This window comes from Microtus oregoni, unplaced genomic scaffold, assembly GCF_018167655.1.
Source record: "Microtus oregoni isolate MIOR12 unplaced genomic scaffold, Mior012 000035F_ref0000213, whole genome shotgun sequence".
Lineage (NCBI taxonomy): Eukaryota > Metazoa > Chordata > Mammalia > Rodentia > Cricetidae > Microtus > Microtus oregoni.
This window is the reverse complement of record NW_024543094.1, coordinates 23,709,909-23,725,363: the sequence shown is the minus strand read 5'-3', so window position 1 is coordinate 23,725,363 and position 15,455 is coordinate 23,709,909. Positions and strand designations below refer to the sequence as shown.

The 15,455-nt window shown below is 34.9% G+C and overlaps 1 protein-coding gene across 2 annotated transcripts in view; it reads right to left on the bottom strand.

Annotated features, from left to right (window-relative positions):
• Positions 1-15,455, bottom strand: part of Stam (signal transducing adaptor molecule) — a 63,874-nt gene that overhangs the window by 22,428 nt on the left and 25,991 nt on the right. For both annotated transcript variants that reach the window (XM_041630627.1, XM_041630626.1), the window contains exons 3-9: positions 14,364-14,439; positions 14,187-14,282; positions 12,122-12,268; positions 7,194-7,284; positions 6,638-6,830; positions 5,185-5,279; positions 2,409-2,497 (exon numbers count right to left, since the gene is read on the bottom strand). In XM_041630627.1, coding sequence (XP_041486561.1) covers positions 2,409-2,497; positions 5,185-5,279; positions 6,638-6,830; positions 7,194-7,284; positions 12,122-12,268; positions 14,187-14,282; positions 14,364-14,439 — 787 coding nt within the window. The remainder of the gene's footprint in view (positions 1-2,408; positions 2,498-5,184; positions 5,280-6,637; positions 6,831-7,193; positions 7,285-12,121; positions 12,269-14,186; positions 14,283-14,363; positions 14,440-15,455) is intronic.

The window sequence follows — 15,455 nt, the reverse complement described above, 5'->3', positions numbered from 1 at the left end:
CGAAGACGCCAAGTTTGGGTTGGAGACACAGCCCAGTAGTAGAGGGCTGGCCTTACAAGCACAAAGTTCTAGGCTCAATTCCAGCACTATAAAACAAACACACACACCAACAAGTTAACCTAACTCCAAACACTACTGTTAGAGTTAAAACGAAGTGTATTTTCAAATACAACCACTGAAAATAATTAGTTTCAGATTAACAATGACATATGGACAGATTTAAAGTAAAATTAATATAAGCTTTTCCCAAAGACTCAAATGTGTTCAATTCAAAGAAGAAGCAAAACTTATTTCATTGATCTGGTTTATGTAGTACTAATTTAAAGGCAGCTTCATTTGAAAACCAGCAAGTTTGTTTTATTCTTTCAACAGACAATAAGTGTTCCATAGTCTGTAATGTACAAGCAATTTTAATGACTGTTTTTTGAGTATCTGAAAAAGCAGATATTCTCTTTCAAAAACAGACATCATATTCAGTAAAACATGTATTTGTCTTCTTAAGTAAAATGCTGACCAGAAGTGGTACACTAACCAGAGCAGGTGACCAAGATCAATTATATTTCAGAGCTGTAAAGAATGTTTGATTATTTCCATTTTTTATAAAAGTCTGAAAACTGAAGAAAATAATTTATAAATTTAGTAGTTGAACCTGACTTCAAACTCAGGAAATCTTGTTTCACAGGCATTTCCTTAAGGTAGGATTTTAATTTTATAGCATTTATTTATTATAATTTGATTTGAGTTAATTATGCGTATTGTTTAGTAACATTTCCTCAGATGTGGTTTACAACTCTTCAAACTTTGTAGATTTCCTCTTCTTTCTATCAAATGGTTGTTTTGAAATACAGAAATTCTAAACATTATTTTGAGTGAGGTAACCTAGACACAGAAAGACAATTATCTCATATACTCATTCATTGGTGGTTTTTAAACATAAAGCAAAGAAAACAAGCCTACAAACCACAATCCCAGAGAAACCAGACAACAATGAGGACATTAAGAGAGATTTACATAGATCTAATCTACACGGCAGGGGAAGTAGAAAGTAGAAAAAGACAAGGTCTCCTGAGTAAATAGGGATCTTGGGAGAGGGTTGAAGGGGGAGGGGAGAGGCAGGGAGAGGAGCAGAGAAAAATGTAGAGCTCAATAAAAAGGAAAAAAAAAGACATCTATCAAACAAAAATAGTATTGTAACTGTGGTATGCTTTTAACTTTCTCGTTAAAAATAACAAATGTAAACAAAGCTTGTACCTACATGATGACTCAGAACTATAATCCCAGCAACTGGGAGGCTGAGCCAGGAAGACTGCTTTGAGATCAAGGGTAGCCTGGACTACACAATGAGTTCCAGAGAAACCTGAATTACAGAGTTGTTCTATCTCAAAAAAAAAAAAAAGGAATTTAAATATATGTGTAGCTGCATGTTAAATTTTAAAATGTGTACCCAAAATACTTTAATTGTTAAAAGATCTGATTCTTTAAAGTAAGGTAATATAATTTAGTTTTCCCACATTTGGGTTTACTTGCTTCCTTGGAAATAATTCAAATAAACTCTGAAAACTCCCTTTACAAATGATCTAATAAAAGAAAATTGCCAACTTAAAAAAAAAAGATACAGAAATTCTAGTGTTTAGTATGATCCTATGTGCTTATTTTTGCTGCTATTGTCCATGTTTTGGGCATCATATCTAGAAAAACAAATCATCATCATCCAGGCTAAAATCAAGATCAACTTTCCCGTGCTTTCTTCTGGGACTTTTAATTTCAGATCTTACACTGAAGTTTTTTTATTCATTATAAGCTAAGTTTTTAATAAAGTATAAGGTAAAGCTTAGTTTCAATAAAATGATAATAAAAACATAAAATAAAAAAAGCAGGTATTCTCACAAAGCATCAACAAAACTGTAAATCTCCCTTCTGTTCAACAATTTCACAGTACCTATTAACATGAAAAACACATAGATCCTTCAGTTTCGAAGTTCCACTCCTGGATATCTAAGCTAAGAAAAGCAAATTAAATGTTAACAACAAAACAAAAATCACTATAATACTGTTTGTGATAGCAATTAAAATTGGAAACTGCCTACATTTCCAACAATCAAATACATCAATATAGATCCAATCTATAAAATACTAGACAGAAATCTGCATTCAACCTTACATTATTCCCTCTCTATAGCACCGAGATCAATTCAGAGTTTCACACAAGCTACATTAATGTTCAACTATTGAACTGTATCATCAACCCTTAGGAGGATAAATAACAAGATCTTAGGAAGGTAAAAATAGAACTAAAAAAGTTATAACAACATTATACACTTTGTCTCTACTATTAACATTTTCATAACAAGAAAACAATCCAGCTTCTATACAAAGAGTTCATCCCTGTTAACAGGAAAATCACTCACCTCATCGATAAAGGCCGGTTCTGGTTCTGGCTCTATTGTCTCTACCTGAACATCATCACTGAATTGTACTGTCTTCTTCTCTGTTTTGACTTGAAAAAAAAAAAAAAAAAGTTATATTCTCCTTAAAATAAATCTAAAAGTTTAAGTCCTAATAGAGAACATGGACTTTAGAGACTCAATATAAGGCAGAGTTGAACGGAAGCTGTCCTAGAACACGACAGAACACTACTTGATAAAATTGTCTAAATTTTCTATTTTTTTCTTGCAAAGATCTTTGTTTCCTATAAGCAATCTTACTAAAAATAAGTTATGCTTCTGAAATAAAAAATACCTACTTCAGGATTCAATAAATTTCTACAAAAATAAAGCTTAATACTGGCATAAATAAATTCTGTAATCTAAAACAATTCTTTTTTTTTAAAGATTTATTTTATTATGTATACAATGTTCCTTTTGCATGTACACCTCTATGCCAGAAGAGGGCACCAGACCTCATTACAGATGGTTATGGGCCATTCTGTGGTTGCTGGGAATTGAACTCAGGACCTCTGGAAGAACAGCTAGTGTTCTTAACCTCTAAGCCATCTCTCCAGCCCAACAATTCTTTTAAAATGACCTGACAATTCAAAAGAAAAATTTTTTTTGATAGCAACACCACATTACTAAAATAATGAACTGGAAAATCATGTATGTCCTGTGGCATATCACTAGGCTATCTGCCCAGAGAGTAAGCGGTCTCAGCAGGAATTTGCACAGGCCAGCACATAAGCCTGATATTCTACATTCACTGTACTCAAAAGAGAAACATGGTAAGATTCGGCAAACAACTGGCCTTAACAGATTTCTCTTCCTCACCAAAAAAATCTTCAACTTCAAATAACACCAAAAAGTATAGACAGTTCTAGAGAATGATTATCTTTTCTGGACTTTTGGTCCTTGCATCGATTAGGTCAATAAAACATGAAAATGTCAGTAATAAAAATGAAAAGGGAGATGTCACAGTAGGAGAAACTATGGACAGAAATAATTATTCATTACACGACTCAAAGTGCTTGATGGAGTATTAATTTGCTCTGATTAATTTGAATTTCCAAACCAATCCTATATGGTATACTTATTATAATAAAGTGGTTTAAAAAGATTAAAATCTCTTGCACAAAAGAAAACAATCAATTGGACAGGCTGGACTTGAATGTCAATTGGTCTTGTCTTTTAACTTCCTACTGTAATCTGGCTTGTTACTCGACTGTGAAAAGTTGTTGTTGTCATGTGTTACAGGCTTTGGTATTGCCTGTTTAATTGGAAATATAAGGAACATGCTCATTCCATTCAAGTCACCATAAAGCCACATTCTACACATCAAAAAAACAGAACACAAGTGGCTGACTCATTGTCCCATGAGGAAAGAGACATCTGTTATAGACATTCTGCTTGTTATTATGCACTATTATCAAGTAGAAAGCTGGGACAACTCTGCATTCATTGGCTCTTACCCAAAAGAAAACACATGACAGACTTCACAGAACTGATAATGCATAAGTTTGCAGTCCCTTTTCTCATAGGAACTGATACCAAATATATATGATATACAAAATATGAATATGCTATTTACATATACAATGGCATATTTTCAAAATAACTCTGTCTCCAAAATAAAATGAGAATCTATGTGACAGATAAAGTGAATTTGGCTTCTACTTCCTATAAAAGACTGATACTACAGGGATCCTAGCATGTTTTCTAAATCTAAGGTCTATTATTACATTACATAGATTCCTATCCTCCTGTTTCTCTTACATTGTCCAAAGTGAAACATGCAAGAATTAGAAAATTCACACTACAGTTGCATCGTTATATGAAAGATAAAGATGAAATAGCTACATAGCAAGCATGAGTGAGATCTAGGCTCTCATTCTGAACACACACACACACACACACACACACACACACACACACACCAAAACCCAACGAATACCTACAGCTGATCAGACTATTAAAAAAGAGAACATACCACGCAAGGCCATTCAAATAGGCTTACATGGGCTTTTTAATGCTTTTTTTTTTTAAGTTATATAGACATGCCTGTCTGTGTTTTAGATTATGTGCATGTAACTGCAGGTACTTGAGAAGGGCAGAAGCTTTGGAACCCCTGGAGCTCAAAGTTAAAGGTAGTTTTAAGTCACTCAGTGTGAGTTCTGGGAAATGAACTTGGATCCCCCCAGCCATCTCTCCAGTCCCCAAGTTTATGCATTTCTTGAGTTCCAATAATTATTTTAGCTCTAGCAAGTGTGTTAAAAGAATATCAAGATCTGACTCTACAAAAGTAAAAAGAAAAGTCAGTAGCTATGAGAGAAAACCATTTCATTAAAGATCTATAATTTCTGACTTGCTGTTAAAGACTTTTCTTCATTCCTAACACATATATCTGCCATGTAGTTTATGACAAATACATAGAACAAAAAAACTGGCAGAAATAGTGCTTTAATTCTTAGAATGTTTCTGATAAGGATTTTATCTTATTTATTTGCTCTTAGAGACAAGGTGTCATGTAGCTCAGGATGGCCTTTACTTCATTGTGTAGCAGTTACTCCTCCACATACTGGGACTGCAGGAGAACTGAGACTACAAGCATGCACCACCACCATACATAGCTTGGAATTTTATTATTTAAAACACTTAGAGGCAAGAATGTTTAAGAATTGCCTATAAAGCTTATTTTACTCAACTTTCATCAAGAAGACTAAGGATTACCATCAACAGACCAACAAGTACTTACTCATTTCTGGTTCAGCAGTGAGATCTGCAGTCACAAAATTAGAAGGGAAAAGCCCTATGCCTTGATGGGTTTCACCTTTCCACCAGTTGGGATCACTAAGACAAACAAAAAAAAGAATGCTTTACCAGGAGACCTATTTCTGTAAGACTTTACTGTTCATAGTATTTAACTTGCATTATCACCAGAATGGAATCCAACTCAATCATCAATCTAATAAAGGAAATAGCAGTCTATATTCACAAACAGGAAGCAAACAGTTTCAATGGCATCATCAATTAGTGTGAGGTTCTGATACAAAGAGAAAATGAATTCCACCAACAAAACAAAAGTTTTTGAAGCCACAGTTCTTTTCCTCAGAAGGTCAATAAATTCTCTGAGAAGCTAATAAAAACTATGAACTCTCCCCCTTTGGGTAAAAAAGATGTCATTAGGCTTAAGATCATCAGTGTCAGGTGGTGCCTTGGGCTTCAACATAAGAGCTCTTTCTAGTAAGATGTGGACGTGGACTCTTGGACCACATTTCCATCCCTACACCACTACTCTTCCGTGCATACACTAATAGGGACTGGTTTCTTCTTCCACCCTGACACATACGACAGATGATGCCACGTGCAGTACAAAACCTGAAACAGAACTGTCTCCAGTGCTCACTATACAGAAAGTCAGCAAGTATGTAATAAATCCTTTTCCCAAAAAATGAATGATGCAACTCCAGCTAAACAGCTCTAAATTTACCTTATTTTGGCTTCTTCATGAAAATATTAAAATATACGGAATGTCTGTCTTCCTAAAATTCACATGCTGAAATCAGAAGGGGTATCTTTGAAAAGTGATTAATTCTGTAACCTTATAAAAAAAGATTTCCAATTGTTTCTTTGCTTGTTCTGCCACATACGATACCAAAGTGAACACACAGCTATGTCTGAACCTGAAAGGGCCCAAACCATGTGCCAAATCTGACAGATCTTGGACTTTTCAATCTCAGAACTCTGTTGTTTAATGGTATTTGGCAACACTAAAGACTAAAGCAATAAAAACTTGAAAAACTTCTGCTGTGCAGCTCTTCCCCCATGACACCATAAGCATGAAACTATTATATTTACATGATCTATGGTTCTGTATGGATACTATCAATAGATCATGTACTTCCTTCAAATCAATCCACCATACTTTCTGAAACTTTAACCTTTTACAAGATTTAATAATTACTAAATGGAACAAAAAATAAACAGAAAATAACAGATTTCCCAAACAATTTAAGTAACATAAATGAGGCAAAAATTAGACTAAAAAAATGAATCAATATAGTAGTATGAGGCAAGCCTGCTAACCATCATCTAAAACATCTAGTCAATACTTTGTTTGGTAAATAATTATACTCAATAAAATATTATTAAAATAAAGGTTTATAGAATATATTTTCTCAAGTATTTAATGTATAAGTAACCATTACCTGTCATCAAGAACTGTAATAAGTTCTCCAGCTTTAAAAGTAAGTTCATTATCCTCAGCAGCTTCAAAGTCATATATAGCACGAACTTTTCTACCTTCATGTTGGTGGTTAGTTAAGAGATTAGATGTGCTTGGATACAAAGAGGAAAGGGTAGCTGATTGCTGTCTTTGCTCTTTGAGAGACAACTCAATTGCTGTAAAACAATGAGATTTTAAAGACCTCAAATATGAATACAGCCAATAAAACAGTGAAAGTATCATTTTTCAATAATGAACAGGAGACTAGTGCATATCCTCATACAATAACAAATCATTAGACACTATATACATTTACCCATCACTGAAAGAATAAAAATAACTTCAAAATTTTGACATTTTTTATTGAAAAATTGCAATTTAAATTATTCTGAGTAATAAAAAGACAAACTTCATTTAAAAAATAAAGCAGCTCTGCTTCATCTGAAGCCATTTCCTTAATCTATAAATTGCTAGGAAATTCTATTCAACCAGATACCTATCTTCTTCACTCCCTTCCAGGACTTACAAACTACACTCACCTTTTGCTAAATCTTCTTCTTCCTTTTTGTTAGCCACAGTGCCAGGGTCTTTGGCTACCAGAGCTGGGCTTGCTTTCGCTTGTTCGGCAGCCTAACATACATGTAAAAGTAAAGACAAGGAGTGAGAGTCATTCTCAATGAGTCTATGGATACCTAACCTAAAACCTTGTAAGACCCGCTTCATTAGTCTACTACAGACTTCTCAAGGAGACAGACAACCAGTCTGGAAGGCCTTCCACTTGAAAGAGGAATGAACATCAGAAATGGGAAAATGAAAAGCAACTGGACAGCTTGATAGACAATCTGCATTTTCTCAGATTAATATAAAGACGATAAACTAAAAAACAATGTGTGGGTCAGAAAAGAAATAAAAACAGTATTTTATAATTTTAGAAGAATTTCAGAACTAGAAGAGAGGTCAGTCAGGAAAGGAAAGTAAGGGAATATTTTAAAAACAAACACTCCGGAGAATTCTGTAATTGTACTTTACTGTTTCCTTTCAGGTGAAAAGGCAGAAAGTAATGTATAAATGAACTCATATTTATAAAAACAACTGAGAGTGTCCCCCTCCCCCGAAATAGGGTTTCTCTGTGTAGCCTTGGCTGTTCTGGAACAAACTGTAGAGCAGACTTGTTTGAACTCACAGAGATCCTCTTGCCTTTGCCTCCTAAATGCTGTGATTAAATGTGTGTGCAACCATGGCCCAGACAAATAAAATCTTAAAACGGCATTTTATAAGCAAGAATACAAGCAACTTCGATAGAGTGTCATGTTGACAATTATATCATAAACAAGGCAATGTTTAGATAGAAATATGCGCTAATTCACATGTCTGGAATTAGAAGCTTCTAAGCTTCATGGCCTTTTAGGCTATCCATTCACTCAATGCAGATCAGAATGTAGCCTATTTTGCAAGTTTCCAGAACTTAGTGGTTCCTGAGCAGACTACACACAGCAACTTCTACACCCATGGTTCATATTGGCTTCTATTTATAATGTTCCCCTTGGTTCACTGTGCTCCACCACTGTTTTTTGTCCCTACTAAGTTCCAACTCGATAGTAAGTAGCTAATGAATCACTTTCTCAAAGAAAAAAAATCCTAAACCCTTGGTTAAACATTCTTTGTGACCTCTGGTACTTAAACACGGTTTTGGAACAAGCTAATATAAAATGGGTGATACAAGCTGAATGCTGGGTGTGGTAGCACATGCTTTTAGTCCCAACACTCAGGAGGCAGAGGCAGGTGAGTCTCTGTGAGTTCAAGGCCAGCCTGATCTACAGAGCTAGTTCCAGGACAGTCAAGGTTACCCTGTAAAACCTTGCCTCGAAAAACAAACAAACAAACAAACAAATAAATAATCACAAGTTGAAGAATCAGGCAAATGTAAGATTGACATCTACCATACTTTCTAGTCACATGAGTTAGCTCTGCAATAAAGTAAGGATATAAGAATATCTGCTTCTCATGGGTGCATTACAACAAATTTAGAGGCCCAGGTTAGCATGTATAGCTTCTAAAATCAGTTGAGAGAAGGTTCAATCTGAGTTCAAAGCAGAAGTATGACATTTATATAGAGGGGTTCACCATAATGTATATAGAGGTGATTCATATGAAAACTACAAGAGATGTTGAGACAGGGAGTAAATGAAATAGCAAATGATATAGCACTAACTTGATTACAAATCAATAAAGAAATCATTGCAATTAATTAAGAAAAGTGGAATAAGAATTTTTCACATTATCACATGTACAGTACTCAGAACAATAGCTGACACACAGCAAGGGGCAGTAAATCTCAGTTTCTAGTGTAACTGAGTTTTCTGCCTCTTCCACCAGACTATAGTCCAGGGAATGTGTCTCACTCTTTCTTGTATAATACAAGGCAAACAGTCAACATAACAACAAAACATAGCTGTAGATTTGTCACACTGTATTGTACACTATCAGATGCCTAAGCAGTTTTTCCTAGTTCCATATATTCATTTAAACACAACTTTTGCCACTCTTAATTCTGACCCATATCACCTACGTAGAATCTTAGATTCTGTCGTGACTAGTATACATGTCTACAAGTTAGAAGTGTACTTGGTCCAACAGTCTTTATCATTTATATAATTTTCTTTTCATTATTTGCTGACTTAAAACACACAAGCTGCAATTTTATACTCTTCGATGAAACCATCTACCAACTCTGAGGGAAGTACAGAAAGAAGTCATATGAAGAACCACGTTTCTAAACTGTGTGCTCTGCAGCTATCAAGAGGGACATTAACCACCTGAGATACTCATCATTAACTAGCCAGCATGGCAGCAGTTCTAGTGCTCTACTACTATGTCAAGACCTAACAGGCCTGTGCAGCATGAGTCAGGTGTGAAATACGATTTCCACAACATGTTTACATCATTTTCTTCTGTCTTTGAATAAAAAAAACAAATAAATCTTTATATATTCAGAGGCTTTTATTAAGTCTGCTGATAAAAATCTAGCCTCATGAAACTGCAGCAAGACCTTTAGTAGCTAAGTAGCTTTAAAGTCTAGAGCAGACTCTGCACTTGGACCTGTATCATTTGCTTTTCATTAAAACGAGTTTTATAATTTCTAAGGACAAGCTTTTCAGAAACAATTTACTTTCTATGCAATTTTCTGTAGATGAAAGATAATTAGAATAAAAATGTTTTTGCATATATCTATATAAAAAGTTTTAAGTATCAAGTCTTCTATATCTGAAATAATGTGAACAAGAGAATAATGTAATTTCTATACCAATCATTAATAAATGCTCTTGAGAGCTGGGCGGTGGTGGCGCACGCCTTTAATCCCAGCACTTGGGAGGCAGAGGCAGGCGGATCTCTGTGAGTTCGAGACCAGCCTGGTCTACAAGGGCTAGTTCCAGGATAGGCTCCAAAACCAGAGAAACCTTGTCTCGAAAAACCAATAAATAAATAAATAAATAAATAAATAAATAAATAAATAAATGCTCTTGGCAGTGACCACTACACTTCTTGCTCCATGAAGCCTGATCTAAACAGAAGTGCATCTAGTAAATGCTATCAGAAAGCAGGCAAGAGCAGGTAGTGTAAAAAAAGACAATGAACTGAATTATCTAGTGGTGTCTTTCCTGCAGCCACTCTCAGAATCAGTTCTCTCATGTGTAAACAAAGGGATTACATAACAGGACCCCTGAAGCTGCTCCCGCAACTATCTAACATTCTAGACTAATGAACGAGGCTCCTCGTGAAATACATCACTACCGTTTCCTTCTTTTACAAGGAAAATTCCATCTATGGAATCAGAAGTGTTTGCATTTGCACTGAAGGCTGTGGTCTGGAGTAGTGCTTCTCATCTCCATGTGCACAATGAAAAGCACCCAGGGATCTTACTAAATGGATACAATGAGTCCACAGGTGTGGAGGGACACCTCAGAGGCTGGAGTCCTGATAATCTCCCAAGAGATCGTGATGATGATGGTCAATGAATCACATTTGGAACAACAAGCTCATGAGGAGGGATAGAAAATGCAATTTTACTAAGTTGTAGTGATATTTTATTTCTATTTTAATAAATAAAGTTTGCATGAAGATCAGAAAGTTAAAAAATAGCCACACTGGTCGGCCATGTATACCAGTCAGTGGTGGCACACACCTTTATTCCCAATAGTCACACTAGTTAGCTATAAAGCCAGGTGGGGGTGGTGTAATCACAGCACTAGAGAGGAATATAAGACAGGAGAAGAAAGGTCTCAGCTCAGTTTCATTCTGAAGATTCCTCGAGGTAGGATGGCCATTTCAGTCTGAGGTAGAGGTAAGAGCCAGTGGCTGGCTGCTTTGTTTCTCTGGTTGAACCCCAATATCTTTCTCTGGGTTTTTATTAATTGTATTACATTAAGTCAGCTCTCTATCTCTCCAGTGCATCTACTTTTTGATAGACATTGTTTCTACTGCCAAGGAATTCATAGTACCTTGGATTGTTTTGTACAAAAATCATTAATTTAAAAATTTCAAGATTATTAATAAAATCCAGCTATCAATTATGAATGAATATTAAGACATATCAACATAAACTTAATTTAAAAAACTAGTTTATTAAGCAAAAAGAAATTAATCCACTTGCTTCTTTTCTCTCCTGGATATTTTTCTTGGTCTTCACATCTAAAGAGCACTCAAATAAAATGAAAATGCCTTGTGAAGAAAATCTAGATAGCTCTAGACAAAAGTATACAATTGACTCCTGAATGTGGTCAACAGTCAGAAGGTAAGCTCTTCAAAGAAAGAATTGTTTGCTTTATGGCTTCACATAATTTGTCAGAATTTGTTCCAATCCATACAGCAGGAAAAGAGAATATACAAAATTACTATGCATACACCCTTAAGGACTGGCTACCTAGACTAGAAAAGACATATAAAAGATGTCCCTTGACTTTTTTACCGTATGACACAAATCAGAAATTCATTGCATTACACAGAAAGTTGTGTGTGCCAAAGGAAATCTACCCCTGCGCCAATGATATCTTTTACAGGGAAAGCAGGACTCAGGATCTACCTAGCTCTTGTCTCATTTGATTCTTGTCCCATTGGCCTCTCCTATCTCCTAATTTAAATAAAGGTATTAATAAATTCCTTAATAAAAAGATATTCTAATTTTTAAGCTATCATTCTTTGTAGATAACAGTATTAAGAGCATTTAACAAGACTGTCCATTGTTACCTAATCTAATTTGTTGTAGTAAAACTAAATAAAGAATTTAAATTACAAAACATTAAACCAACTCATTTTTGAAGGAGAGGCATTGGGAAAAAAGAGCCTAAAGCATACTAATATTCTACTATAAACCACTCTACAGCAGTCAACTTTAACTATAAATGAAAACTAGAGAAAAATTAAGACAAAGCTACTTTAGAAGAAAAAAATGAACAGCAGCACAAAATACCTGGGAGCCAATAGCTGGGAATGTAACACCTTGTTCCTTAAGGTTCTTAATCATTGCCGATATCAGACTAAGCTGTGGATCATTCTTAAATTCATCTGTCCATTCAACCATGAGAGCCTTTAATTTTTCACATACTTTAGGATGACCCTAAGGAACAGGAAAAAAAAAAAGAAGAAAAAATATAAAACTTCTAAAGTGTTACAGATCGATCTCTTTTAAAATCACAAATTGTCCTTCTATAAGAGATGCCCTTTTAAATATAAATATATACATTTCCTAAAGCAATAGACTACCCTTATGAAAATAAGAAAACAGTTAACATCTATAAATCAACAACATTACTTTCATACCATGAAAAACAATAAAAGATACCTACATCTCACTCCAAAACTGAAACACTGAATGTGTAATAAACTTACTTTGGAGTTGGAAGGGCACGTCTTTTCAGTGTAACTTACAACTTTGTATGCTTTATACACCAGCACAACAAAGAAAAATAACTTATTTTGAAACATTGCTATTTATATTTAAAAAAACTGCAAGGAGAGAATAAACTTTATTCCTTTCAGTTCTCCCATGACTCTTAGCTGAGGTCTGGGTGAAGCACACTACGTACTAATTATCTTAGGAGCTCCCTTTCTTCCAAAGTGCACCTCCCTTGAAGAAGAGCTAAACACATTTAAAGTTCTCTCTATATATGTTTCTGTCTTTCCAGACAGCTGTTTATAATGCTCTGTAATTTTTTCCTGCATCTTAATTAAAATTACAGAAAATATGATAGCAAACTATCTTCTTAAACAATCATTCCTTTTACTGGACATTCAGAACACTGAAAAGCGTGTTCATCCATTAGTTAAAAAACAACAATTGTGATTCACTACAACAGCAAAGGGAATCATGATTGAGACCTATAAAATTTTTATTTCCTTTCACATTTCTGTGCAAGTTTTTTTTTCCTACTAAAACTCAGAAGCATTCATACTTCACAATGGCCTGAAGAATTACCCTATAAACATTAAAGCCTTTTTCTCGACATACAATACCAAATAGTTTAAGCCAGAAATAATTACTTCTAGAATTATTTTTACTAGAAAGACTGTTACTTTTCTAATTTTAGACTCCTTGAATTATGCACTGAATTTTTTCTGATATGCAGTTTTATAGTTCACAGCTCTCTTGCTTTCTTTGTCCAGATAAAAACATACATATACCTATATGACCAGAACAGCTACATGTTTTCCTTTATAGACTTGAAAATAAGCCAGACTTGTTTAAATTCTTGGCTGAAATACTAAGGATCAAATATGTGGTTAAACACACAGAATCCACCCTGGCCTTGAGCAATTTCTTCAAGTCCATAGTGTGATCATCCTATAATTTTCTAACCAGGCACCTTCATTATAGACATATCTGAAGAGATTATCTCTTTTCTACCATGTCCATCACGAGGACTCTGCTGTTCTTAGTATCTAAGTTCCACTAACAAGTGCTATGTGCTGACACTCCTGGAATTGAGTGCTTCTTAGTTTGGAATCACAATGGGCCCAGTCTTGGCTTAGGGTCAATCCCTAGTAAGAACTTCTCTATCTACAGGTCTGGCCCAACAGAACAGTCATTTAATAGGAAAACCCTGTGATGGTCAGTCAGGTAGTGTCCCTGTTCACATAAGACGAACATTCAACAGGACTTTAAATTCTGGCAGTTTCTTCTGAAGGATTCTATATTTTGTGTAAAAAAAAAAAATGGTACCAAAAAAGTGCTTAAAGTAGATTGGTAGTATTTCATTAAATATATAGGAATGAATGTTTTCTTCTTAGATGAAAGGATAGGACACTGAATCTATTTTAATGTGGTTTGCAAAAGAACCAACACTAAAATTTATGTGGATTTGTAGTCTTTTCAAGGAAACAGACATACAGAAACACAGCTCTTATTTATAATCTAGAAACACATACACACATATACATAGACACACAAATTCTTTGGAATTTAAAATGGGAAGAACTTAACAATAAAATATACTAAAAAGAAGGCTTCCTTGATTTCTGGACATAACGTCCCTTACCTTATTTAATACGTTGCTTACTTCACTAGCAAAATCTCTTGAACATACTTCTAAGTGAAAAATTTTGCCACAGTTTGATACACATGCTCCTAGAAGCTATAAGCATAAAGTTAAAATTAAAAGGGTTCAATGATGAAAGACAATTAAGCAGTGCTTACTTAAAATGAACCGACTTACAGTTAGAGCTTGCATAGCAACATGGGGGTCTTTATGGTTCACTCTTCTCATAACAGAACGAAGACAGTCTTTAGGTCTAAAAAATGAGAAATTTAACAATTAATAATAAATCTAGCTCTCTCCACTTAAGTGTATAAAAGGGGAAATACTATAAAAGAGTTAGATTATTAATGACATCTGAAAACTATATTCTAGTTCCTTTAAAATTTCCAAGGTATCATCATGTTCTCTTGCTTAGTAGATACAGATGAGGCATTTCAAGCTAATTCTGCATTAAAAATTGTGGGTAACAATATTAATCTGAACAAACTGAACCTGATAGAAGAGAAAGTGGGAAGTAGTCTACAACACATGGGCACAGAAGAGTACTTCCTACGTATAACCCCAGTAGCACAGACAATGAGAGCAACATTGAATAAATGGGGCCTCCTAAAACTGAGAAGCTTCTGTAAAACAAAGGACACAGTCATTAAGACAAAAAGGCAACCTACTGATTGGGAGAAGATCTTCACCAACCCCGTAACAGGCAAAGGTCTGATCTCCAAAATATATAAAGAACTCAAGAAACTAGACTTTAAAATGCTAATTAACCCAATTAAAAAATGGGGCACTGAACTGAACAGAGAATTCTCAACAGAAGAAGTTCAAATGGGACACTTAAGGTCATGCTCAACCTCCTTAGCAATCAGGAAAATGCAACTCAAGACAACTTTGAGATACCATCTTACACCTGTCAGAATGGCTAAAATCAAAAACACCAATGATAGCCTATGCTGGAGAGGTTGTGGAGTAAGGGGAACACTCATCCATTGCTGGTGGGAATGCAAACTTGTGCAACTATTTTGGAAATCAGTGTGGAGGTTTCTCAGGAAACTGGGAATCAACCTACCTCAGGATCCAGCAAGTCCACTCTTGGGAATATACCCAAGAAATGCCCAATCATACCACAAAAGCATTTGTTCAACTATGCTCATAGCAGCACTATTTGTAATAGCCAGAACCTGGAAACAACCTAGGTGCCCCTCAATAGAAGAATGGATAAAGCAGGTGTGGCATATATATACTTTAGAGTTCTACTCAGCAGTAAAAAAA